A 26,665-nucleotide genomic window follows, 5' to 3' on the forward strand; every position below is an offset into this window, starting at 1 on the left:
TAAGAATGAATACCCTTCATCAGGATTGATGACCTTTTTAATCAGTTATAGGGTGCCCAAATTTTCTCTAACATTGACCTGCGTTAAGGATACCATCAGGTAAATATCAAAGTAGAAGACATCTCTAAGATGACTTTCAGAACCCAGTATGGACATTATGAGTTTCTTGTCATGCAGTTCGGATTGACTAACGCACCCGTAATCTTCATGGATTTGAAGAATAGGGTCTTCAGACCATTCTTGGATCAGTTTATCATAGTTTTCATTGATGATATCCTAGTTTACTCTAAGAACAGGGAATAACACACTCCACATCTTACCCAAGTCTTATAGATTCTTAGAAAAAAAAAACTATATACAAAGTTGAGTAAACGTGAATTTTGGCTTGAGCAAACTTCTTTCCTGGGACATAATATCGAGAGAAGAAGTGTTAGTGAATCCCGAAAAGATTGAGGCAGTGACGTGCTGGAAGCAACTGACAACGGTCAAGGAAGTTAAAAGTTTCTTGGGTATGGCAAGTTATTACTACAAGTTTGTAAAAGGATTCTCAAGTATAGTAGCCCCTCTAACACGACTCACAAAGAAAAATGTCAAGTTTGAGTGGAATGAGGAATGTGAAAGAAGCTTTACAAAACTCAAAAAGCAACTGACTACCACACCAGTGTTGACTCTACCAAATGAAACAGGTGGATATACAGTGTACAGTAATGCATCCTATCAAGATTTGGGTTGTATTTTTATGCAGCAGGGGAGGGTCACAGCTTATGGGTCCAGGCAACCGAAAACCATGAAAAAATTACCCCACTCACAATTTGGAACTTGCAGTAATTATCCACACCTTGAAAACCTGGTGCCATTACTTGTATGGAGAGATGTTTGAAATCTATACAGACCATAAGAGCCTGAAACATATATTCACACAAAAAGACCTCAACATGCGTCAGAGGCATTGGATAAAACTTATTAAGGATTATGATTGAAATATTTTATACCACCTAGGCAAGGGTGATGTGGTAGTTGATGCTCTCAGCATAAATAATGCAGGCATGTTAACTCATATGATGGTCTCTTAGTACAGAATAGTAAAGGCCACGCAGTGAATACAACTCCAACACTTAAAACGAGCCACATGTCTAGCTCACTTAACAGTCCAACCCGAGTTAATCCAGAGGATCAAGGAGGTTCAGTTGGCCGATTCTACTTTAGCAAACCTTAAAAATGATACAGAACTGAGGTTGAATCCAAGGTTCTAAGTTTCTACTGATGGGTTGCTAAGGTTCCAAGACAGGCTGTGTGTTCCAAGCGATGTTGATTTAAAAGAGATATCATGATAGAGGCTCACAGTTTGAAGTAAGGCTCACAGTTCGAAGTTCACCATGCACTTGGGAAATACCAAGATGTACCAAAATATATGGCCTTGGTTTTGATGGAATGTGATGAAAAGGGATATTGTTGATTTTGTCTCAAGGTGTCTCAAATGCTAACAGGTTAAGGCCAAACATCAATGCCTAGGCAGTCTACTCCAACCATTGTCTATTCCATAACGGAAATGGGAGTATATCACTATGAATTTTGTAACATGATTACCTAAAGTTCGTTCTGGTCATGATGCAATTTGAGTAATAGTCAATCGACTCACTAAGTCCTCCCACATCTTAGCCATTAGAGTAACAGACCCTTTGGACAAGTTAGCTAGGATTTATATTTGAGGGATAATCAGGCAGCATGGGGTTCCAATAATAGTGGTATCAGACATGGACCCCAGGTTTACCTCTAAGTTTTGGACCAGTTTTCAGTAGGCGATGGGGACCAAATTATCACTCAATATGACATTTCACCCTCAAACAGATGGACAATCAAATAGGACTATTCGAACATTAGAGGACATGCTCAGGGCTTGTATCCTAGATTTCGGAGGACACTGGGATGATCAATTACCCCTGATAGAGTTTGTCTACAATAATAGTTACCAAGCAAGTATCGGTATGACTCTAGATAAAGTATTATACGGTCAACCCTGTAGATCACCAATCTATTGAGAAGACGTAGGTGATAGGAAATGAATCGGCCCAGAACTTGTAGAGGATACCACAGTGAAGATTGTCAAAATTAGGAAAAACATCTAAATAGCCCCGAGTAAACAGAAGAGTTATGCAGACACCCAAAGGAGGGATTTAAGAATTTGAGGTAGGTGATCAAGTCTTTCTTAAAGTCACCCCCCTTAAGGGCATCACTAGGTTTGAAAAGAGGGAAAAACTAAATCTTCAGGTTATCGGACCATTAAAAATTTTGGACAAGATTGGAACTTCTGCCTATAGATTAACACTTTCACCAAAACTATCCAAGGTTCATGATGTCTTCTATGTGTCAATGTTGCGCAAGTATAACCCTGATCCTTCGCATGTTTTATCCTACAAACTGTTCCCACTTCAAAAGGATCTTTCTTACGGAGAAATAACCATCAGCATCTTGGATCGAAAGGAGAGAGTACTTCACAAAAGGAGAATCCCTTTCATCAAAGTCTTATGGCTGAATCACTCGCAAGACGAGGCTACTACGAAGATATAGTCGGACTTCAGGGTTAGACATCCTTAACTGTTCAATGAGTAATAACAATTTGGGGGATCAAATTTTCTTGAGGGAAGGGGAGTTGTAGCACTTGAATTTGAGATGTGCCCATTTGATTTTCAGTTAATAAAAATAATTTCATTCATTTAATTTCATGAATTTCCATCCATTTATTTCCTTTTTTTCCTATTCTATTGCGGAATAAGTAAATAAAATTAATTCATCACAAAAATACAAAAAAATAACTAAAAGGAATTTGTTTTAGACCTTTTTGAAAATAATTTTAAAAATATGGGCATAACTGTAATATGGGGGGGGCTATTTAAAAAGAAATTAAAAAAATCAGGGGTCAACTCGTAAAAAAAAAGGAAAAACAGGCAACCTCAGTAAGCATGACAAAACATAGCACCTCGGGTGGCGGCTGCGTCAGCATGTGTTTCCACACAAAAAGTAGAGTGGTCGATCTGCGTGCTAAACAGATCGGATGGCCCACATCCATTTCCATTAGCACGAATGGCGAGATCTCAATCCTGCGCGAATCCAAATAGTTGACCCCGATCACCCACATGATGGATCCAATGGTCGCATGATCGACGATCCTAATTTGCAAAGCTGATCGATCAGACAGTCCCCAAAGCATGAAGGAGAAAAATCTGAGTTGGCCCGAATAGAAGGGGATTAAACAGTTCTTGTTGATACTCCCAGGCTCGAGTGGACGGTTGAGATTAAAACAAGAGATGTATTTAAACCTTTCTTTAGTCAGCACCCAAAAACCCTAGCAGACACCCCAACCAGAGAAGAAGAAAAAGGGGCGGTCGGGAGAAGCTTAGCCGTCGGAGGGACGATGATGCCACTGTGCCGAAAACTTAAATAAGCCGGTAAACACAATTTTTCTTCCCATTCATCCTATTTTTTCACCCTAGGTCATTATATTAACCCTAATGCAGGAGAAGCCAAGGAAAGCCACAACCTAAGAGAGAGGGATGATGGAGCACAGTTGTGTCGCCGCGCAAGAAGTCGAAACGCGACTAGTAAGGCTGAAATTTCCTCCCTTTCTCTGTAAAACACTCTCCTCTCCATGATTTAACTAATTTCGTTTTATTCTCGTTAGAAACCTATTTCTTTATTTCCAAATGTTGAATTTATTCATTCCAAATCATCGAACTCATTCCCTCTCAAGATAATTTAAGTTGTTCAAGGGTATCTAAAAAAGTTGATCACATAATTACACTTAATTATTTACTTCATGAAATTATTTACTCACTCCCTAATTTATACTCGTCCAACACTTCAATATTTCCTCATGATAATATTCGCTATTAATTTTAATTATTTAGACCCATTCTATGACGACGTAACTACGTTATTATTGCTTCTCATTCACTAATTCTTAATGAACTTTCCTTATTTTATTTAATTATTATTATTATTATTTTAATGCCATAGCTTTTATTGCAATCAATACTACCATACAAATAATACTTATCATTTCAGAAATTTAATAAAAGCTTTATTAAATTAACTTAACTAATTCTCAAGACTTTTAGTCCTTGAAATTTATTTTTATTTACACAACCCATTACTGTTTATTCACAATACGAGTAGATGATTTGTTTGGATGTTTCTTTGGGCACAAATAACCATTAGCTTCAACCTGCTTTATATGTTTTTTTTTTCTAGGCTAGAAGTCCAATAAAATATTCCTCCCTAACCCATCTTAATAATCAGAACTAAGTACCCTTTCCAGTAAACCAGAAGCCCACTAAGGCTTAGCCCATTTGGTAGTACTTTTAATTTTTCTAATTTACTTATGTTTTAATTTATTTTTAAATCAGTGTAACACCTCATTTCATTCTTATTTCCTTTCTTTTCTTTTAGTTGGCCCAACTCTTCCTTCCCAGCCCATTTAAGGTATGCCCAATCAGTATTTAAGTCTCTATTACAGCTACCCCCTTTTTAAAAAAAAAATCAAGCCTAGAGGCTTACTGGACTTGGTTTGACCCAATTTGCTGCAGCTTTCTAATTTGGGCCTAATGGGTTGTAAACCCAACCTGTTACCCGCCCCAAAAAAAGGAAGGCTCATCTTCTTCCTCCCGACGCCTGGGAGATCCAGGAAACCTCAATCACTCCTTGTTTCACCATATTTCAAACTTATCACTCTACACCATCATATACATAATGATTTCCAAATTTTTCAATATCTTCATTTTCAAATATTCTTAAAATAACTAACCTCCACATAATACCATAATATTCATTCAATGAAAAAAATCAAATCACTACATAATTTCAAAAATGGGGATTTAGAATAATAAACTACTCTTATTTTTCCCTAGATTTTGGGATGAATGATGGTCGTAGTGCGGTGAATCTTTCTTTTATCAGTTATCTGTAAAAAATGAGTTGACAAACCTTATGTTACCTCGGCATTTTGTGTAGGATACCAAACTACTTTTGGGTTTAAGATTAAAATGAATAGAGGTCATCTAAGGTGAAGAATTTGCCTTTGGATTGACGATGGTACGCCACCAAAAGTGAGCTCGTGCGGCTACTCCCCCTCTCCTTCCTTCCTTAGCCGATGGCTCCTAAGTCTCTTAGGGCTCTTGTTGCTAAAATTTTAAAAAATCCTTCTTACTTTTATAGCATTTCTAATTAAATCTGAACCGTCGAAATTTGAGAAATAGATCATAACTGTTAATTATACAACTTTAAATTTCTCAGTAACTTTTCAATTAAATCTCTGTGGTCTAATTTTTTTCTCAATTTATTAAAATTTTTCAATATTTTAAATTTATTTAATAGATTTTACCAATCCACTTCATCTATCATAAAACATCCATATACATTTTTTTTTGGGGTCATTACATCATCGATTATATGATGTCCATACTTGGGTGACGGACTTATATCTTGCAAAAAGGTTGGCATAAAAAGTAGTCTTGCAGCGACAAATAGTGCCAAAAAATTGAAGGAGAATCCAATTTTGCCATATTGGAACCAAGAGAAAGTTTTTGGAATAGCTTGTGTACAGTGGTTCTTTAGTTTCAGTGACTAATTATATAGATACTTTCTGTAACGCTCGCTATAATAAATTAATTTAATATGTACACCCTTAATTAATTAGATCTCTTAATTAAATTATTAATTTAATATAAAAATTCAAATTTTAATCATCAAGCAAACTTATATTAACAAATATATTATGTTATAAAAAAATTACTTTCATATTTATTGGCTTTGAGGTATTTTATGTTCAATTCACATGATTGAAAATATTTGCCTAATCATTCAAAAAGAGAAAAACAAAAGAAAATGTTTATCCAATCCCTCAAATTATGGGTCAGATTTTCCTTATTTGGGCAGACCATTGGACTCATTAGCAAGTTCAATGCAAAGTTTGTAATGGTACCTAGAGTTTATAATAGTGGTAAAATTCGGTATATACTAAATAATTAATATTAGATGGAATTAAATAGAACGAATTAGAATACAGTAGTTTAATTTAATTTTCAATTTGGAATTAAATATTCTGAAAAATCTTATCTGATTCCTTTCAGATTAAATGGAATGACATTTTAAGATATATGTATTCTTTGATTATTGTTTTGTTTTATTAATTCTGTAAATTACACATTAAATGAATAATTAATGTTTATAAAATTTATTATTTACTTTTTATTTTGATTAGATTTATTAATTATTTTTTAATTAAAAATACATGTAAGCAAAAAATGTAAAATTTATTTCGAACTGAACCAAATGAATTTCGATAGTCTTTGTGGTTTTTTTTCGTATTCATTTTGATTCAATCCAATTTTATATTAATAAACATCCAAGAAATATCATACATAACATATTGTTTGAGTATTAATTTTCGAATGATTTTTTTCTTTGTGAATTTTTATAATTTAACCAGATGTATTCCATAAAATTAAATTATTTAGCAATATATAACTTTGAAAATATTTTAATAAAACAGTATATGAAGGATATATCAATATATAACTTTGTAGATATATATTTATATTTACTTTACTAAAAGATCTATACTTTATACGCTTAAAATTATATTTATTATTAATAGTCCAGAAAAATGGACATATACATGACAAATTATAAACTACAGTTATGTATTATAACTCATTGCTTCCTTCCTATAATTCAATATGCATTAGTTCTATATTTCCTTTTTTTTTTTACGAGCTACAAGTTCATATCCCTGTAACTATTTCATTGACAAAGTGACATCTACCAGAAGATGGAGACAATCTATCCTGAAGTCTATTATTTTCAAACAACAATTTCATCTCACGTTAACCTGAATTTCGTGAGATAAAAAGTATTCTAACGCTTCTATGTTGTATCTCCTATTAACTTTATCGACACAAATTTGAAAGAATTCCTCATCAATTATATGATGTTCATACATGGGTGATGAACTTATATCTTGTGAAAGTGTTGGTATAAAAAGTAGCTTGGCGGCAACCAAAAGTGCTAGAAAAGTGATAGAACAATCCAATTTTGCCATATTGAGACTAAGAAAAAGTTTTTAGAATAGCTTGTATACAATAGTTCTTTAGTTTCGGAGATTAATTATATAGATTTTTTTAATGCTCTCTATACTAGATTAATTTAAAATGTACAACCCCCATTAATTACATCTCAATTAAATTATTAATTTATGATAAAAATAAAAATTTTAATTATCAATTAAACTAATATTGTCGTATATATTATGTTATAAAAAATTAATTTCACATTTACTAGCTTTGAGGTATTTGATGTTCAATCCAGAAGATTAAAAATATTAGCTCAATCTTTCTCAAAGAGAAAAACAAAATAAAATATTTCTCTAACCCCCCAAAATTACGGGGCAGATTTCCTTATTTGGGGAGACCATTGGACTCGTTAGCAAGTTCAGTGCAGAGTTTGTTATGTTACCTAGAATTTATAATAGTGGTAAAATTCGATATATACTTAAAAAATTAATATTAGATGGAATTAAATAGACCGAATTAAATTATAATAGTTTGATTTAATTTCTAATTTGGAATTAGGGTCCTAAAAATTTTTATTTGAATTCATCCATATAAATGGATTGAGATTTTAAGATATATACATATAGATTCTAATATTATTATTTTGTCTTGTTAATTCCATAAGTGGCCTAATAAATGAACAGTTATTGTTTATGAAATTTGTTATTTAGTTTAATCTTTATTAGATTTATTAATTATTTTTTAATCAAAAAACCATGTAATGAAAAAAATATACAATTTAATTTGAGCTTAACCGAATGAATTTAAATAGTCTTTGTTGTTCTCTTTTTTTTTGTCTATTTGGTCTGATTCAATCTTTTGTCATATTAATAAATACTCATGAAATATATTTTTTAATATATAACTTACTATTTGAATGTTAATTTTCAATTGATTTTTTTGTGAATTTATATAATTTAACTAAGTATTTGTAATGAAATTAAATTATTTTGCAATATAACTTTTCAAATATTTTGACAAAACAATATATGAAGGATATATCAATACATAATGTAACGGCCCCGAAATCTTGAAATAAATTATGTGTATTAAAAAGGTCAAATGCGGAAGCGGAATAAAAATTTGATTAACATCCCTTACACTAAAACCAAAAACGTGCTCAAAGTATAAAAGAACAAACTAACTAAAAGAGAAACTCGAAAATAAAAGCTATAAATATAACTACGGAGTCTTCAGGCGTCCCCTTCGCCGTATTCCTGCGGAACGGGCTCGGGAACAATGTCTTCCTGATCTGAAATGATTAAATAAGGAATGAGCTACACCAGTCCAGTAAAGACATCACACTATCTCACCGTCACGGAGGTAAAGGTGGGTAAAAAACACAAAAAAACCAATGGAGCATAATTTACAATAAACTCGTTTATTAACATAAAAACCTTTACTATCCACTTACCTCGGTGAAATTCATAAAACAATATACGAAAGCAGTAACATTATCATTATCATGAAATCATATGAGCTGTATAACATAATACTTATCACACCTTTTGTAATTCAATCATTACACAACATATTTTTCCTTATTTACCAGCCTACTAGTTTCCATGGGGATCCATAGGGGTCCCGCTACCCGTGAACCCTTAACACTTGTAATCAGATTCTAGGGCCGTCCCCATACCCCATCCGGTATGGACGCCAAAACTATAAACCTCCCGTCCGGTATGAGGGTGAAACGGGCCGTCCCCATACCCCGTCTGGTATGGGCGCCAAAACACATAAGGTCTCCATACCCCGTCCGGTATGAGAGACCACAATCCCGGTAGGGTTCCCTACGGACCCGGTCCGTCCACCATCTCCCAGGATATCTAGTCAGGCTGACCACAGTATACAATTATCAATTTACATAACCTCTCATTCTCCTTTTCCTCAGTCAGCATCATCAATTCACACACAAACAAGCAAACCAGTAATTTATGCCAAACAAGACAACATACAACATCGGGTTCTCAGTCATTCAACCTATAATCAATAAAATAGTGATATATGCACACGAAACTACGAAATGAAAACATCAGACCTCATACTGCATTTAAAGCCGTAAAATAGGCCAAACAACAGCTAACAGACAAACATACCAGACTCGGGCTCCATTAGCGACCTTAAACAATTTGACACATTTGTTGATTCATGAAATACCGTTTTATCATTTATTGAACTTTAATACCATGATAGGAAATAGGGTCAGGGGTCCTTACTTGTTTCGGGGTCCGAATACGGCTCTACAGTGCACCTGCAGGCTGTCCCTAATTTCCCTGAATTTTTTCCGGAGAACTGGAACGTACTACTGGTACCTGCACGTGTCCCAAAAAATCCCAAATTAGACCCAGGGCCCTTTTCGGCCAATATCGCAATTCCGGCACGGCTGCTCCGCCGTGCTCTGGCGACGGCGCCGCCGCTTGCGGCGGCGATTCGCCTCGGGTTGGCCGTTTTCGGCCGAATTCGGTCACACTTGCATCGGTCCCTGTGATAAAACAACCCTAGGGCCCTCGGGGGGCCAAAAAATTACGAAAAACCGAAGCTTACCGGCGGCGGTGCTCTCGGGTGCGGCGGCTCTCCAGCGAGGTTCGTGTTTTGGTGATTTAGCTCCGATCAACCTGTAGAGAAAAGAATGGTGATCACGGTGATATAAAAATTGTATCAAACGGAGGCCAGGAAGGGCCTCATCGGAGGCAAAAATTGAGGAGGGGCGCGGCGCCGCCGCTGGGTTTCGGCCGTGTTTTCTGGCCGTTTGGCTGGGATTTTGGCTCCGATTTGGCCACAGGGAAACTCAGCATTGAAAAACGAGCTGGGGGTATGAAATTTACCTCGATCGGCGGTCAGAAAACTCCCCGGTGCGGCGGCGGGTGGCGGCGGCCGGCTCCTCCGGCGTCTGGTTCGTCTTCTCCGGCAAGGGCAAGCGGCTAGGGTTTTTGTGGTCAGGTGTGGGGGTTCTATTTATACCCTTTTGCCTTTTGATCACAGCCGTCCATTTTGATTAAATCTGAGCCGTCCGTGCGCGTGCATCTGGGCCATCCGTGCGCGCGGGACGCATCTGGGCTGTCCGATCGCGCGCACGCGGATCGCCCACGTGGCCCGTTCCCGGGTCGACGTGGTCTTGCCACGCGGCAGGTCCTGGTTGGCCAGGGCTGCTGACTGGGCCGCTGACGTGGCGTTGACGGGGCACAATTTTTCTAAATTACGTTTTGACCCCCGGTTTCCGATTTTCTTTTCAAAAATACCTCCAGAATCCTAATTTTCACCCCTTTTTTTCAAAATCAATTTTAATTAAATCCAAATAATATTTTTACCCAATTTTATAATTATTGTTATTTTTATTTTAATTAAATTAAATTAAAATAAACTAAATAAAATAAAATAAATAAAAATAAAATTAATAATAATAATAATAAAATATTAAAATTATTGGGCGTTACATGTACAACCCCCATTAATTACATCTGTCAATTAAATTATTAATTTATGATAAAAATAAAAAATTTAATTATCAATTAAACTAATATTGTCGTATATATTATGTTATAAAAAATTAATTTCACATTTACTAGCTTTGAGGTATTTTATGTTCAATCCTGAAGATTGAAAATATTAGCTCAATCTTTCTCAAAGAGGAAAACAAAAGAAAATATTTCTCTAACCCCCCAAAATTACGGGGCAGATTTCCTTATTTGGGGAGACCATTGGACTCGTTAACAAGTTCAGTGCAGAGTTTGTTATGTTACCTAGAATTTATAGTAGTGGTAAAATTCGGTATATACTTAAAAAATTAATATTAGATGGAATTAAATAGACCGAATTAAATTATAATAGTTTGATTTAATTTCCAATTTGGAATTAGGGTCCTAAAAATTTTTATTTGAATCCATCCATATAAATGGATTGAGATTTTAAGATATATACATATATATTCTAATATTATTATTTTGTCTTGTTAATTCCATAAGTGGCCTAATAAATGAATAGTTATTGTTTATGAAATTTGTTATTTAGTTTAATCTTTATTAGATTTATTAATTATTTTTTAATCAAAAAATCATGTAACGAAAAAAAATATACAATTTAATTTGAGCTTAACCGAATGAATTTAAATAGTCTTTGTTGTTCTTTTTTTTTTTTTGTCTATTTGGTTTGATTCAATCTTTTTTCATATTAATAAACACTCATGAAATATCTTTTTTTCAATCTTTTTTAATATATAACTTACTATTTGAATGTTAAGTTTCAATTGATTTTTTTGTGAATTTATATAATTTAACTAGGTATTTGTAATGAAATTAAACAAAACAATATATGAAGGATATATCAATACATAACTTTCTAGATATATATATATACCTTGCTAAAAGCTCGATACTTTATACGCTTCAAATTAAAATTATTGTTAATAATCCAAAAAATTGGACATATACATGAAAAATTATAAACTATAATTATGTATTATAACTTATTTATCAAGAGAGATTGGAACATGTGCTTCCTTCCCATAATTCAATATGCAATAGTTCCATGTTTCCTTGCTTTTTATGTGAGCTACAAGTTCATATGCTTCCAACTCTTTCCTTGACAAAACGATATCTACCACAACATGGTGACAATTTATCCCAGAATCTATTATTTTCAAACAACAATTTCGACTCACATTAACCTTATTTTTCTAAGAAAAAAAAGAGTCTAACACTTCAATGCTGCATCTCCCATTAACTTTATGGACACAAGTTTGATAGAATTCCTCGTTGATTATATGATGTCCATATTTGGGTGACGGACTTATATCTTGTATAAAGGTTGGTATAAAAAGTAGTCCTGCGGCGACAAAAAGTGCCAGAAAATTGAAGGAACAATCCAATTTTACCATATTGGGACCAAGAGAAAGTTTGTGGAATAACTTATGTACAGTGGTTCTTTAGTTTCAGCGATTAATTATATAGATACTTTTCTGTAGCACTCGCTATAATAGATTAATTTAATATGTACACCCTTCATTAATTACATCTCTTAATGAAATTATTAATTTAATATAGAAATTCAAATTTTAATCATTAAACAAACTAATATTGTCTTATATATTATTTTATAAAAAATTAATTTCATATTTATTGGCTTTGAGGTATTTTATGTTCAATCTAGAAGATTGAAAATATTTGCCCAATCTTTCTCAAAGAGAAAAACAAAAGAAAATATTTCTCTAACCCCCAAAAATACAGGGTAGATTTCCTTATTTGGGGAGACCATTGGACTCGTTAGCAAGTTCAGTGCAAAGTTTGTTATGTTACCTAGAATTTATAGTAGTAGTAAAATTCGGTATATACTAAAAAAATTAATGTAACACCCATTAATTTTATCATTTTTATTATTATTATTATTATTAATTTTTAATTTATTTTATTTAGTTTATTTTGTAATTATTGAATTTTAATTGATTTATTTAATTTAATTTAATTTAATTTAATAATAATAATAATAATGATAAAATTGGGTAAAAATATTATTTGGATTTAATTGAAATTGATTTTGGGAAAAAGGGGTGAAAATTTGGATTCTGGGGGTATTTTTGAAAAGAAAATCGGAAACCGGGGGTCAAAATATAATTTAAAAAAATTGTGCCCCGTCAGCGCCACGTCAGCAGCCACGTCAGTGGCCCAGTCAGCAGCCCTGGCCAACCAAGACCTGCCGCGTGGCAAGGCCACGCCGACCCGGGAACGGGCTACGTGGGCGATTCGCGTGCGCGCGATCGGACAGCCCAGATGCGTCCCCGCGCGCACGGACGGCCCAGATCAAGCGTGCGCACGGACGGCCCAGATGCACGCGCACGGACGGCCCAGATTCAATCAAGTACAGACGGCCCAGATTTAATCCAAATTAAATCGCGATCGAACGGCCCAGATTAAATCAAGATGGACGGCTGTGATTAAAAGGCAAAGGGTATAAATAAACCCCCACACCTGACCACAAAAGCCCTAGCTGCCAGCCCTCGCCGGAGAAGACGAACCAGACGTCGGAGGAGTCGGCCGCTGCCACCCGCCGCCACACCGGGGAGTTTTTCGACCACCGATCGAGGTAAATTTCATACCCCCAGCTCGTTTTTCAATGCTGAGTCCTCCTGTAGCCAAATCGGAGCCAAACTCCTGGCCAAATAGCCGGAAAACACAGCCGAAGCTCAGCGGCGCCGCCGCGCCCCTCCTCGATTTTTGCCTCCGATGAGGCCCTTCCCGGCCTCCGTTTGATACAATTTTTATATCACCGTGATCACCATTCTTTTCTCTACAAGTTGATCGGAGCCAAATCACCAAAACACGAACCTCGTCGGAGAGCCGCCGCACCCGAGAGCACGGCCGCTGGTAAGCTTCGATTTTTCGTAATTTTTTGGCCCCCCGAGGGCCCTAGGGTTGTTTTATCGTAGGGACCGATGTAAGTGTGGCCGAATTCGACCGAAAACGGCCAACCCGAGGCGAATCGCCACCGCAAGCGACGGCACCGTCGCCGAAGCACGGCGGAGCCGCCATGCTGGAATTGCAATATTGGCCGAAAGGGGCCCCAGGTCTAATTTGGGATTTTTTGGGACACGTGCAGGTACCAGTAGTGCGTTTCAGTTCTCCAGGAAAAATTCAGGGAAAATTAGGGACAGCCTGTAGGCGCACTGTAGAGCCGTATTCAGACCCCGAAAACAAGTAAGGATTCCTCACCCTATTTCCTATCACGGTATTAAAGTGCAATAAATGATAAAATGGTATTTCATGAATCAATAGCTATGTGAAATTGTTTAAGGTTGCTAATGGAGCCCGAGTCTAGTGTATTTGTCGGTCAGTTGTTGTTTGTTCTATTTTACAGTTTTAAATGCAGTATGATGTCTGATGTTTTTATTTCATGGTTTCGTGTGCATGTATCACTGTTTCATTGATTATGGACTGAATGACAGAGAACCCGATGTTGTGTGTTGTCTTGTTGGCGTGAACTACCGGTTTGCATGTTTGTGTGTGACTTGATGATGGTGACTAAAGAAAAAGGGATAAAAAGTTATGTGAATTGGCAAACGAATAATGTGGACAGCCTGACTAGGTATCCTAGGAGATGGTGGACGGACCGGGTCCGTAGGGAACCCTACCGGGAACGTGGTCTCTCATACCGGACGGGGTATGGAGACCTTATGTGTTTTGGCACCCATACCGGACTGGGTATGGGGACAGCCCTGGAATCAGGTTATAAATGTTAAGGGTTCACGGGTAGCGGGACCCCTATGGATCCCTAGGGATATTAGTAGGCTGGTAAAGAGGAATTATGCTATTTAAAGATTGAAATACAAACGCGTGATAAATGTTGTATAATAAAGTCTATGTGATAACGTGATGATGATAATGTGTTGCTTGTGTAGTGTTTTATGGATATCACCAGGTAAATGGAAAGTAAACGTTTTTATGAATAAATGGGTTTATTACAAATTATGCTCCATTGGTCGTTTTTGTTTTCTACCCACCCTTACTTCTGTGGCAGAGAGGTAGAGTGATGTCTTTACTGGGCTAGTGTAGCTCACTCCTTACTTAACCATTTCAGATCAGGAAGACGTGGTTCCCGAGCCCGTTCCACAGGAAGACGGCGAAGGGGACGCCTGAAGACTCTGTAGTTATATTTATAGCTTTTATTTTTGAGTTTCTCTTTTAGTTAGTTTGTTTTTTTATACTTTGAGCACGTTTTTGGTTTTAGTGTAAGGGATGTTAATCAAAATTTTTATTACGCTTCCGCATTTGATCTTTTTAATACACATATTTCATTTTAAAATTCTGGGGCCGTTACAGTTGGTATCAGAGCCGCATTTCCTCGGACCCATCCCTTACACAATAGTGCCTTAGAGAAATACTCACCGATAGATCGTTACTCAACCATTCCTTGTGAATGCAGGTACACGAAAATGAGGAGAGGAAGGCCCCCACTAAACCGAGTAACCCAAGATAATTTGCTTCGGGAGGATTTAGACAGACTATTTGAGATGGTGGAAGCTCTCGTAGCTACCCAGCAAAGGCGAGAGGAGAGAAGGGACTTACCCGGACCTCCTCCGCTATCGCAGGTTGAGCCCCGGCTACAGCAGGCTGATCCCGAGCCACCCCGGCAGGAGCCTGCTCCTCCACAGTACCACCCGGCACCACAGCCGTGGTACGACCCGGTACCACAGCCACGGTACCACCAGGCACCGCCACAACACATTCCAGTACCCCCACCACATCATCAGGTTCCACCACCGAGCCCCCCAGTTCACCCTCAGCCGGCTCCAGTCCCTCTACCTCGGGACCCCGCTCCTTCCTTGATCGACCCCGGCTTCATAGAGAGGTACAGAAGACTGAACCCTTCTACTTTTGCAAGGGGGATCCTCTTTTGAAGAGGCCCAATACTGGCTGGCAGAGACTGAGAGAGCTTTCGAGACCTTGGGAGTAGTTCCTGAGCAGAGGGCTGCCATTGCCTCCTACATGCTGGTAGGGGAAGCAGTACGCTGGTGGGAGCTCAAGCGGACCACCCTGCCTACACCAGCTACTTGGGAGCAGTTCTTAGCGGCCTTCCAGGCGGAGTATCTCCCTAAACACATCTGACACCTAAAGGAAATGGAGTTTGCTCAATTGGTCCAGGGAAACATGACGGTGTCGGAGTATGCCCGTAAGTTCCTGGAGTTGGGCCAATATGCCCCGGAGACATTGATGGATGAGGGCCGAAAGGCCAGGAAATTCCAGTGGGGTCTCTGCCCGGAGATCAGACAGCACTTACTGGTAATGGAGCTCGAGACATATTCAGCGGTCCTAGCAAAGGCGCAGATCATAGAAAGGAGTTTCGACACCCACCCTCAGCTAGTGGGGAGTTCCCGACCCTCAACCCCACTCCGCAGGCCAGCACCTACCGTGCCTGTCCAACCCAGTAAGAGGCCCAGACTCGCCATCCAGGCCCCTCCTCAGGCTACGGGGGCAGCACGTGGGAAGATCTGCCAGCACTGCGGCAGGGATCACGGGGACCAACCCTGCTACCGCCTCAGCAACACCTGTCGCATATGCGGCAGTGCCCAGCACTATGCAAGGGAATGCCCGAGGAACCAGAATCAAAGAAGGCCTCCAATCCAGGGCAGAGTTTACAACCTTACCCAGAAGGATGCCGACGCAGACCCGAACGTGGTACATGGTATGTATACTATATCTGGCCACATTACTCATGTTTTGTTTGACACTGGTGCATCACATTCTTTTGTTTCACATGTTTTTGCTTCCAAAATTTGTGTATCACCTGATAGACTTGATTCATTGTTGTTTGTATCTACCGCTGGGGGGGAGACATTGCTAGGAGAGGTTATCTACAGGGCATGTGCCGTGGAGATAACAGATAGGAGACTGAGGGTAGACCTAATAGGGTTAGACACGGGGGATTTTGATGTAATCCTAGGAATGGATTGGTTAGCGGTGTATCACGCCACCATAGACTGCTTTAACAAAAATGTTGTATTTAATCCTCCCAACGAGGAGCCATTTACAAGTTAATAAAATCATTCAGTACTGATCTTCCCTGATGGCAAGTTTTCTTAATTCCCAGTACCTTAATCTTGTATTTTCTCTAACTAGGTAAGCCCAAGAAGGAAGTTTGTATCCAAGAGATTCCAGTAGTCCGAGACTTTCCAGACGTATTTCCGGATGAACTGCCCAGTCTACCAGTGGACAGAGAGGTCGAGTTCACCATAGACTTACAGCCAGGTACCCAGCCCATCTGGGTTGCTCATTACCGAATGAGCCGCATTGAGATGGAAGAACTAAGAAAACAGATCACTAAGTTACAAGACAGTGGTTTCATTAGACACAGCGTTTCTCCTTGGGGTGTCGGAGTTACTTTTGCAAGGAAGGGAGATGGAACGTTGAGACTGTGCATTGATTACAGAGGGATAAACAAGGTAACAATTAAGAACAAATATCCTCTTCCCCGGATTGATGACCTTTTCGATCAGTTGTAGGGTGCACAGGTCTTTTCTAAAATAGATCTACAATCAGGTTACCATCAGGTAAAGATAAGAACAGAAGACATCCCCAAGACGGCCTTCCGAACCAGGTACAGACACTATGAGTTCCTGGTCATGCCATTCGGGCTAACCAATGCCCCGGCAATCTTTATGGATCTGATGAACAGAGTTTTCAGAGAGTTCTTGGATCAGTTTGTCATCATGTTCATCGATGATATCTTATTCTACTCAAAAAGCAGAGAAGAGCATGCTCACCATCTGGCCCAAGTTTTGCAGGTCCTTAGAAACAAGAGGCTATATGCGAAGTTGAGTAAGTGTGGATTCTGGCTTGAGCAGACTGCCTTCCTAGGACACATCATATCGAAGGAAGGGATATCAGTGAATCCTGAAAAGGTTGAAGCGGTACTTGGTTGGGAGAAACTGACATCAGTTAAGGAAATCCGTAGCTTCTTGGGAATGGCAGGTTATTACTGCAGGTTCGTTGAAGGATTCTCCAGTCTAGCAGCTCCTCTAACCCGACTCACAAAGAAGAATGCCAAGTTCGAGTGGAATAAAGACTGCGAAAGAAGTTTTTCAGAATTAAAGAAGTGGCTGACCACTGCACCCGTACTAGCCTTACCGAGTGGATCGGGAGGATATACAGTTTATAGTGATGCCTCATATCTGGGCCTGGGTTGTGTCCTAATGCAGCATGAAAAGGTTATAGCATACGGGTTCAGACAGTTAAAGAATCATGAGAAGAACTATCCCACCCATGACTTGGAACTTGCCGCAATCATTCATGCCTTGAAAACCTGGCACCATTATTTGTATGGAGAGACCTTTCAGATCTATACCGATCACAAGAGTTTGAAACACATATTCACTCAGAAGGATCTCAACTGCGTCAGAGAAGGTGGATGGAACTCCTTAAGGACTATGATTGTGACATCTTATACCATCCGGGTAAGGGCAACGTGGTAACAGATGCCCTCAGCAGGAAAAGTGCAGGTATCTTAGCCTATTTGATGGTTTCAGAATGCAGACCAATTGGGGCCACACAACAGGTTCGACTTCATGATCTGAAGAGAGTCACATGTTTGAGCCACCTGACAGTCCAGCCCGAGTTAATTCAGAGGATAAGGGAAGCCCAGACAGTTGACCCCGCCTTGGTAGCCCGCAAGAAGGATGCAAAACAGGGAGGGAGCTCAGAATTCCGAATATCTGCTGATGGACTACTTCGTTTCCAAGACAGGGTGTGTGTCCCAGATGACAGTGAGTTAAAAAGGGACATCATGACAGAGTCCCATGGCTCGAAGTTTGCCATGCATCCAGGAAGCACCAAAATGTACCAAAGCATACGACCCCGGTTTTGGTGGCATGGGATGAAGAAAGACATAGCCGACTTTGTATCTAAATGTTTGGTATGTCAACAAGTCAAGGCAGAGCATCAGCGCCCAGGTGGGTTACTTCAGCCTTTACCGATCCTGGAATGGAAGTGGGAACATATCACCATGGACTTCGTATCGGGGCTACCTAAGGCGCGTTCAGGACACGATGCCATATGGGTAATCGTTGACCGACTTACCAAGTCTTTCCACTTCCTAGCCATCAGGATGACCGATTCATTGGACAAGTTGGCAAGGATGTATATCTAGGAGATAGTCAGATTGCATGGGGTTCCAATAACAGTAGTATCCGACAGGGATCCCAGGTTCACCTCTCGGTTTTGGAGTAGCTTCCAGCAAGCTATGGGAACAAAGCTGTCTCTTAGTACTGCCTTCCACCCCCAGACTGATGGACAATCAGAGAGGACAATTCGTACGCTTGAGGATATGCTCCGAGCTTGTATCCTTGACTTCGGGGGCCATTGGGACGACCATCTACCCCTGATAGAGTTTGCCTACAACAACAGCTACCAAGCAAGTATCGGCATGACTCCATATGAGGCGCTATATTGGCGCCCGTGCAGGTCAACGATTTGTTGGGAGGAAGTGGGCGATAGAAGATTGTTCAGCCCGAAGTTGGTAGAGGAGACCACGTCCAAGATAGTTAAAATCAAGAAGAACATTCAGACAGCTCAGAGTAGGCAGAAGAGTTATGCAGTTATCCGGAGGAGAGACCTAGCGTTTGAGAAAGGTGACCGTGTGTTTCTTAAGGTCACTCCTTTCAAGGGAATTAGTAGGTTCGGCAGGAGGGAAAAATTAAACCCCCGATATATTGGATCCTTTGAAATCTTAGACAAGATTGGTACCGCTGCCTACAGACTAGCACTGCCTCCCGAGCTCTTCCGAGTTCACAACGTGTTTCACGTATCTATGCTACGTAAGTACAACCCGGACCCTTCTCATGTCTTGGCTCATGAACCGCTTCCACTCCAAGAGGACTTGTCTTATGAAGAAGTACCGGTCGGTATCACGGACCGAGAGAGCAGAATACTCCGCAACCGGGAAATATCATTTGTAAAGGTCGTGTGGCAGAACCACACGCCCAGGGAGGCTACTTGGGAACTAGAATCAGAATTTAGAGCCCGATATCCCCATTTGTTCGACCAAGAGTAAGAGGCAAATTTGGGGGACCAAATTTCTTTAAGGGGGGGAGAGTTGTAACACCCATTAATTTTATCATTTTTATAATTATTATTATTAATTTTTAATTTATTTTATTTAGTTTATTTTATAATTTTTGAATTTTAATTGATTTATTTAATTTAATTTAATTTAATTTAATATAATAAAAATAATAATAATAATAATGATAAAATTGGGTAAAAATATTATTTGGATTTAATTGAAATTGATTTTGGGAAAAAGGGGTGAAAATTTAGATTCTGGGGGTATTTTTGAAAAGAAAATCGGAAACTGGGGGTCAAAAAGTAATTTAAAAAAATTGTGCCCCGTCAGCGCCACATCAGCAGCCCTGGCCAACCAGGACCTGCTGCGTGGCAAGGCCACGCCGACCCGGGAACGGGCCACGTGGGCGGTCCGCGTGCTCGCGATCGAACGGCCCAGATGCGTTCCCGCGCGCACGGACGGCCTGGATCAAGCGTGCGCACGGACGGCCCAGATGCACGCGCACAGACGGTCCAGATTTAATCGCAATGGACGGCCCAGATTTAATCCAAATTAAATCGCGATCGAACGGCCCAGATTAAATCAAGATGGACGGCTGTGATTAAAAGGCAAAGGGTATAAATAAACCCCCCACACCTGACCACAAAAACCCTAGCCGCCAGCCCTCGCCGGAGAAGACGAACCAGACGCCGGAGGAGCCGGCCGCCGCCACCCGCCACCGCACTGGAGAGTTTTCTGACCGTTGATCGAGGTAAATTTCATACCCCCGGCTCGTTTTTCAATGCTGAGTTCCCCTGTGGCCAAATCAGAGCCAAACTCCTGGCCAAACGGTCGAAAAACACAACCGAAACCCAACGGCGCCGCCGCGCCCCTCCTCGGTTTTTGCCTCCAATGAGGCCCTTCCTGGCCTCCGTTTGATACAATTTTTATATCACCGTGATCACCATTCTTTTCTCTACAGGTTGATCGGAGCCAAATCACCAAAACACGAACCACGCCGGAGAGCCGCCGCACCCGAGAGCACCGCCGGCGGTAAGCTTCAGTTTTTCATAATTTTTTGACCCCCCGAGGGCCCTAGGGTTGTTTTATCGCAGGGACCGATGCAAGTGTGGCCGAATTCGGCCGGAAACGGCTGAAAATGGCCAACCCGAGGCGAATCGCTACTGCAAGCGGCGGCGTCGTCGCCGGAGCACGGCGGAGCCGCCGTGTCGGAATTGCGATATTGGCCGAAAGGGGCCCTGGGTCTAATTTGGGATTTTTTGGGACACGTGCAGGTACCAGTAGTGCGTTTCAGTTCCCCGAAAAAATTCAGGGAAAATTAGGGACAGCCTGTAGGCGCACTGTAGAGCCGTATTCAGACCCCGAAAATAAGTAAGGACCCCTCACCCTATTTCCTATCACGGTATTAAAGTTCAATAAATGCTAAAACGGTATTTCATGAATCAATAGATGTGTGAGATTGTTTAAGGTCGCTAATGGAGCCCGAGTCTGGTGTGTTTGTCGGTCAGCTGTTGTTTGGCCTATTTTACTGTTTTAAATGCAGTATGAGGTCTGATGTTTTTATTTCATAGTTTTGTGTGCATATATCACTGTTTTATTGATTATGGATTGAATGACTGAGAACCCGATGTTGTATGTTGTCTTGTTTGGCATGAATTACTGGTTTACTTGTTTGTGTGTGATTTGATGATGCTAACTGAGGAAAAGGGGAATGAAAGGTTATGTAAATTGATAATTGTATAATGTGATCAGCCTGACTAGATATCCTGGGAGATGGTGGACGGACCGGGTCCGTAGGGAACCCTACCAGGATTATGGCCTCTCATACAGGACGAGGTATGGAGACCTTATGTGTTTTGGCGCCCATACCGGACGGGGTATGGGGACGGCCCGTTTCACCCTCATACCGGACGGGGTATGGGGACGGCTCTAGAATCTGATTACAAGTGTTAAGGGTTCACGGGTAGTGGAACCCCTATGGATCCCCATGGATACTAGTAGGCTGGTAAATGAGGAAAAATATGTTGTGTAATGATTGAAATGCAAAAGGCGTGATAAGTATTATGTTATACAGTTCATATGATTTCATGATGATGATAATGTTATTGTTTTCGTATGTTGTTTTATGAACTTCACCGAGGTAAGTGGATAGTAAAGGATTTTATTATTGATAAAAGAATTTGTTGTAAATTATGCTCAATTGGTCTTTTTATATTTTCTACCCACCTTTACCTCCGTGACAGTGAGATAGTGTGATATCTTTACTGGACTGGTGTAGCTCATTCCTTATTTAATCATTTCAGATCAGGAAGACATTGTTCCCGAGCCCGTTCCGCAGGAAGACGGCGAAGGGGATGCCTGAAGACTCCGTAGTTATATTTATAGCTTTTATTTTTGAGTTTCTCTTTTAGTTAGTTTGTTCTTTTATACTTTGAGCACGTTTTTGGTTTTAGTGTAAGGGATGTTAATCAAAATTTTTATTACACTTCCGTATTTGACCTTTTTAATACACATATTTCATTTTAAAATTCCGGGGCCATTACATACTTATTCACTTAATATGTAATATACGGAATTAACAAAACAAAACAATAATCTAAGAATATACGTATCTTAAAATCTCAGTCCGTTTTGTCTGGAAGGAATCAATAAAAATTTTTAGGACCTCCAATTACAAATTGAAAAATAAATCAAACTACTATATTCTTATTGATCTATTTAACTCAATCTAATAATAACATTTTAGTACATACTGAATTTTAGCACTATTGTAAATTGTAGGTCCCATAACAAACTTCGCACTTAACTTGCTGACGAGTCCAATCAGCCTGCCCAAATAAGGAAAACCTGCCTCGTAGTTTGAGGCATTGGAGAAATATGTTCTTTTGTTTTTCTCGTTGAGAAAGGTTGGACAAATATTTTAATCTCGTGGATCGAACGTAAAATACCTCAAAGACAATAAATATGAAATTAATTTTTTATAAGGTAATATGTATGTCAATATTAGTTCGTTTAACTATTAAAATTTGAATTTCTATCTTAAATTAATAACTTAATTAATGGATGTAATTAACGGAGGAGGGTGTAGATGTTAAATTAATATGTTATAGTGACCGTTATAAAAAAAACATCTATATAATTCATCTCTAAAATTGAAGAACCATTGTACACAAGCTATTTTGAAAACTTTCCCTTGCTCCCAGTATGGCGAAATTGGATTGTTCCATCACTTTTCTGGCACTATTTGTCGCCGCAGGACTACTTTTTGTACCGGCACTTTCAGAGGATATAGCCCCGTCACCCAAGTCCGAGCATCATATAGTCGATGAGGAATTCTTTCAAACTTGCGTCCAGAAAGTTAACGGGAGATGCAGCATTGAAGTGCTGGGATACCTTTTAGCTCTCAAAAATCAGCTCAACGTGAGTCGAGATTGTTGTTTGAAAATAATAGAGTCCGGGATAGATTGTCACCATATTTTGGTGGATGTCGTTTTGTCAATGAGACAGTTAGAGGCATATGAGCATGTAGCCCACAGCAAAAGCAAGGAAGTATGGAACTATTGCATAACGAATTACGGGAAGGAAGCCCATGCTCCGATCTCTCTTGACAAATGAGTTATAATACATTAATTGTAGTTTATAATTTCTCCTGTATTTGTCCATTTTTCTGGACTATTAATAATGATTTTAATTTCAAGCATATAAAGTATAGAGCTTTAAGCAAGGTATATATGTATCTACAAAGTTGCACATTGATATATCCTTGATATATTGTCTTATCAGAATATTTGAAAAGTTATATGTCGCAAAATAATTTAATTTTGTCAAATGGACAGGGTTAAAATTTTTTTTTTATGAATTCATGGAGAAAATATCATTAGAAAATTAACACTCAAACAGTAAGTTATGTATGGCATTTCATGGGTGTTTGTTGATATTAAAAAGGAGACAATCAGTCCGAATAGGGCCAGAAAAAAAAAATAAAAAACACTAACGCTATCTAAATTTATTCGGTTCAGCTCAAATTAAATTGTATATTTTTTTTTCCTCAGATGATGTTTTTAATTAAAATAAATAAATAAACCTAATAAGAACAAAACTAAATAATAAATTTCGTAAACCATATTTATTCACTTAATATGTAATATACGGAATTAACAAAACAAAACAATAATCTAAGAATATACGTATCTTAAAATTTCAGTCCGTTTTGTCTGGAAGGAATCAATAAAAATTTTTAGGAACTCCAATTACAAATTGAAAAATAAATCAAACTACTATATTCTTATTGATCTATTTAACTCAATCTAATAATAACATTTTAGTACATACTGAATTTTAGCACTACTGTAAATTTTAGGTCCCATAACAAACTTCGCACTTAACTTGCTGACGAGTCCAATCAGCCTGCCCAAATAAGGAAAACCTGCCTCGTAGTTTGAGGCATTGGAGAAATATGTTCTTTTGTTTTTCTCTTTGAGAAAGGTTGGACAAATATTTTAATCTCGTGGATCGAACGTAAAATACCTCAAGGCCAATAAATATGAAATTAATTTTTTATAAGGTAATATGTATGTCAATATTAGTTCGTTTAACTATTAAAATTTGAATTTCTATCTTAAATTAATAACTTAATTAATGGATGTAATTAACGGAGGAGGGTGTAGATGTTAAATTAATATGTTATAGTGACCGTTATAAAAAAAACATCTATATAATTCATCTCTAAAATTGAAGAACCATTGTACACAAGCTATTTTGAAAACTTTCCCTTGCTCCCAGTATGGCGAAATTGGATTGTTCCGTCACTTTTCTGGCACTATTTTTCGCCGCAGGACTGCTTTTTGTACCGGCACTTTCAGAGGATATAGCCCCGTCACCCAAGTCCGAGCATCATATAGTCGATGAGGAATTCTTTCAAACTTGCGTCCAGAAAGTTAACGGGAGATGCAGCATTGAAGTGCTGGGATACCTTTTAGCTCCCAAAAATCAGCTCAACGTGAGTCGAGATTGTTGTTTGAAAATAATAGAGTCCGGGATAGATTGTCACCATATTTTGGTGGATGTCGTTTTGTCAATGAGACAGTTAGAGGCATATGAACCTGTAGCCCACAGCAAAAGCAAGGAAGTATGGAACTATTGCATAACGAATTACGGGAAGGAAGCCCATGCTCCGATCTCTCTTGACAAATGAGTTATAATACATTAATTGTAGTTTATAATTTCTCCTGTATTTGTCCATTTTTCTGGACTATTAATAATGATTTTAATTTCAAGCATACAAAGTATAGAGCTTTAAGCAAGGTATATATGTATCTACAAAGTTGCACATTGATATATCCTTGATATATTGTTTTATCAGAATATTTGAAAAGTTATATGTCGCAAAATAATTTAATTTTATCAAATGGACAGGGTTAAAATTTTTTTTTATGAATTCATGGAGAAAATATCATTAGAAAATTAACACTCAAACAGTAAGTTATGTATGGCATTTCATGGGTGTTTGTTAATATTAAAAAGGAGACAATGAGTCTAAATAGGGCCAAAAAAAAAATAAAAAACGCTAACGCTATCTAAATTTATTGGGTTCAGCTCAAATTAAATTGTATTTTTTTTCCTCACATGATGTTTTTAATTAAAATAAATAAATAAACCTAATAAGAACAAAACTAAATAATAAATTTCGTAAACCATACTTATTCACTTAATATGTAATATACGGAATTGACAAAACAAAACAATAATCTAATAATATACGTATCTTAAAATCTCAGTCCGTTTTGTTTGGAAGGAATCAATAAAAATTTTTAGGACCTCCAATTACAAATTAAAAAATAAATCAAACTACTATATTCTTATTGATCTATTTAACTCAATCTAATAATAACATTTTAGTACATACTGAATTTTAGCACTATTGTAAATTCTAGGTCCCATAACAAACTTCGCACTTAACTTGCTGACGAGTCCAATCAGCCTGCCCAAATAAGGGAAATCTGCCTCGTAGTTTGAGGCATTGGAGAAATATGTTCTTTTTTTTTTTCTCTTTGAGAAAGGTTGGACAAATATTTTAATCTCGTGGATCGAACGTAAAATACCTCAAAGCCAATAAATATGAAATCAATTTTTTATAAGGTAATATGTATGTCAATATTAGTTCGTTTAACTATTAAAATTTGAATTTCTATCTTAAATTAATAACTTAATTAATGGATGTAATTAACGGAGGAGGGTGTAGATGTTAAATTAATATGTTATAGTGACCGTTATAAAAAAAACATCTATATAATTCATCTCTAAAATTGAAGAACCATTGTACACAAGCTATTTTGAAAACTTTCCCTTGCTCCCAATATGGCGAAATTGGATTGTTCCATCACTTTTCTGGCACTATTTTTCGCCGCAGGACTGCTTTTTGTACCGGCACTTTCAGAGGATATAGCTCTGTCACCCAAGTCCGAGCATTGAAGTGTTGGGATTTACAGCATTAAAGTGTTGAGATATCTTTCTCACAAGAAGGAGAGTCAATTAAATAATTAATGAGAATATCCCAATTCGAGAAAAAATTATTTTGAAGAAGGGGGTTGATGCGAGAAAAGAATGGGGTGCAACTCACACTAAGATCTTATGATAAAGATGATTATAACAAAATGGTCAAAAAAGTCTTTCCAATCATAAACTCTCAAGTATTTCACATGAGAGAGTCATTACTCTTGTTGGGAGAGTCATAACTTGATACTCATCTCTTTTAAGACACAATAGTCATATAGATAATAAAAGTTCTAAAGATTTTTTATACATAATCATTCATTCTTCCGCAATCAAACATAACTCTCCTCATGAATAGCTTTCAACTTCAAGTAAATCTCATAAGAATTCAAAAATACTTATCCTACAAATTAAGACGAGATTCTAAGAGATTTACTTCATCAAAACTTATATTCTTTATCAATTTAGAGTTCTTGTCACAACAAGAGAAGAAAAATCCTTTCAAATTAATTGGTTAACTG

The 26,665-nt window shown here is 38.1% G+C and overlaps 1 protein-coding gene across 1 annotated transcript; it reads left to right on the forward strand.

Annotated features, from left to right (window-relative positions):
- Positions 1-22,856: 22,856 nt before the first annotated feature.
- On the forward strand, positions 22,857-23,267 carry LOC148240431 (protein DOWN-REGULATED IN DIF1 11-like). Its single transcript, XM_088210303.1, has one exon. It carries the CDS (start codon positions 22,857-22,859, stop codon positions 23,265-23,267), a length of 411 nt encoding a protein of 136 aa, XP_088066429.1.
- Positions 23,268-26,665: the final 3,398 nt, after the last annotated feature.

The sequence above is a fragment of the Carica papaya genome, chromosome 8 (assembly GCF_054855325.1).
Source record: "Carica papaya isolate Zhongbai chromosome 8, ASM5485532v1, whole genome shotgun sequence".
Lineage (NCBI taxonomy): Eukaryota > Viridiplantae > Streptophyta > Magnoliopsida > Brassicales > Caricaceae > Carica > Carica papaya.

What these genes read in the sequence shown, in the direction of transcription:
- LOC148240431 (XM_088210303.1), top strand. Translation starts at nt 22,857, where the DNA reads ATGGCGAAATTGGATTGTTCCATCACTTTTCTGGCACTATTTGTCGCC.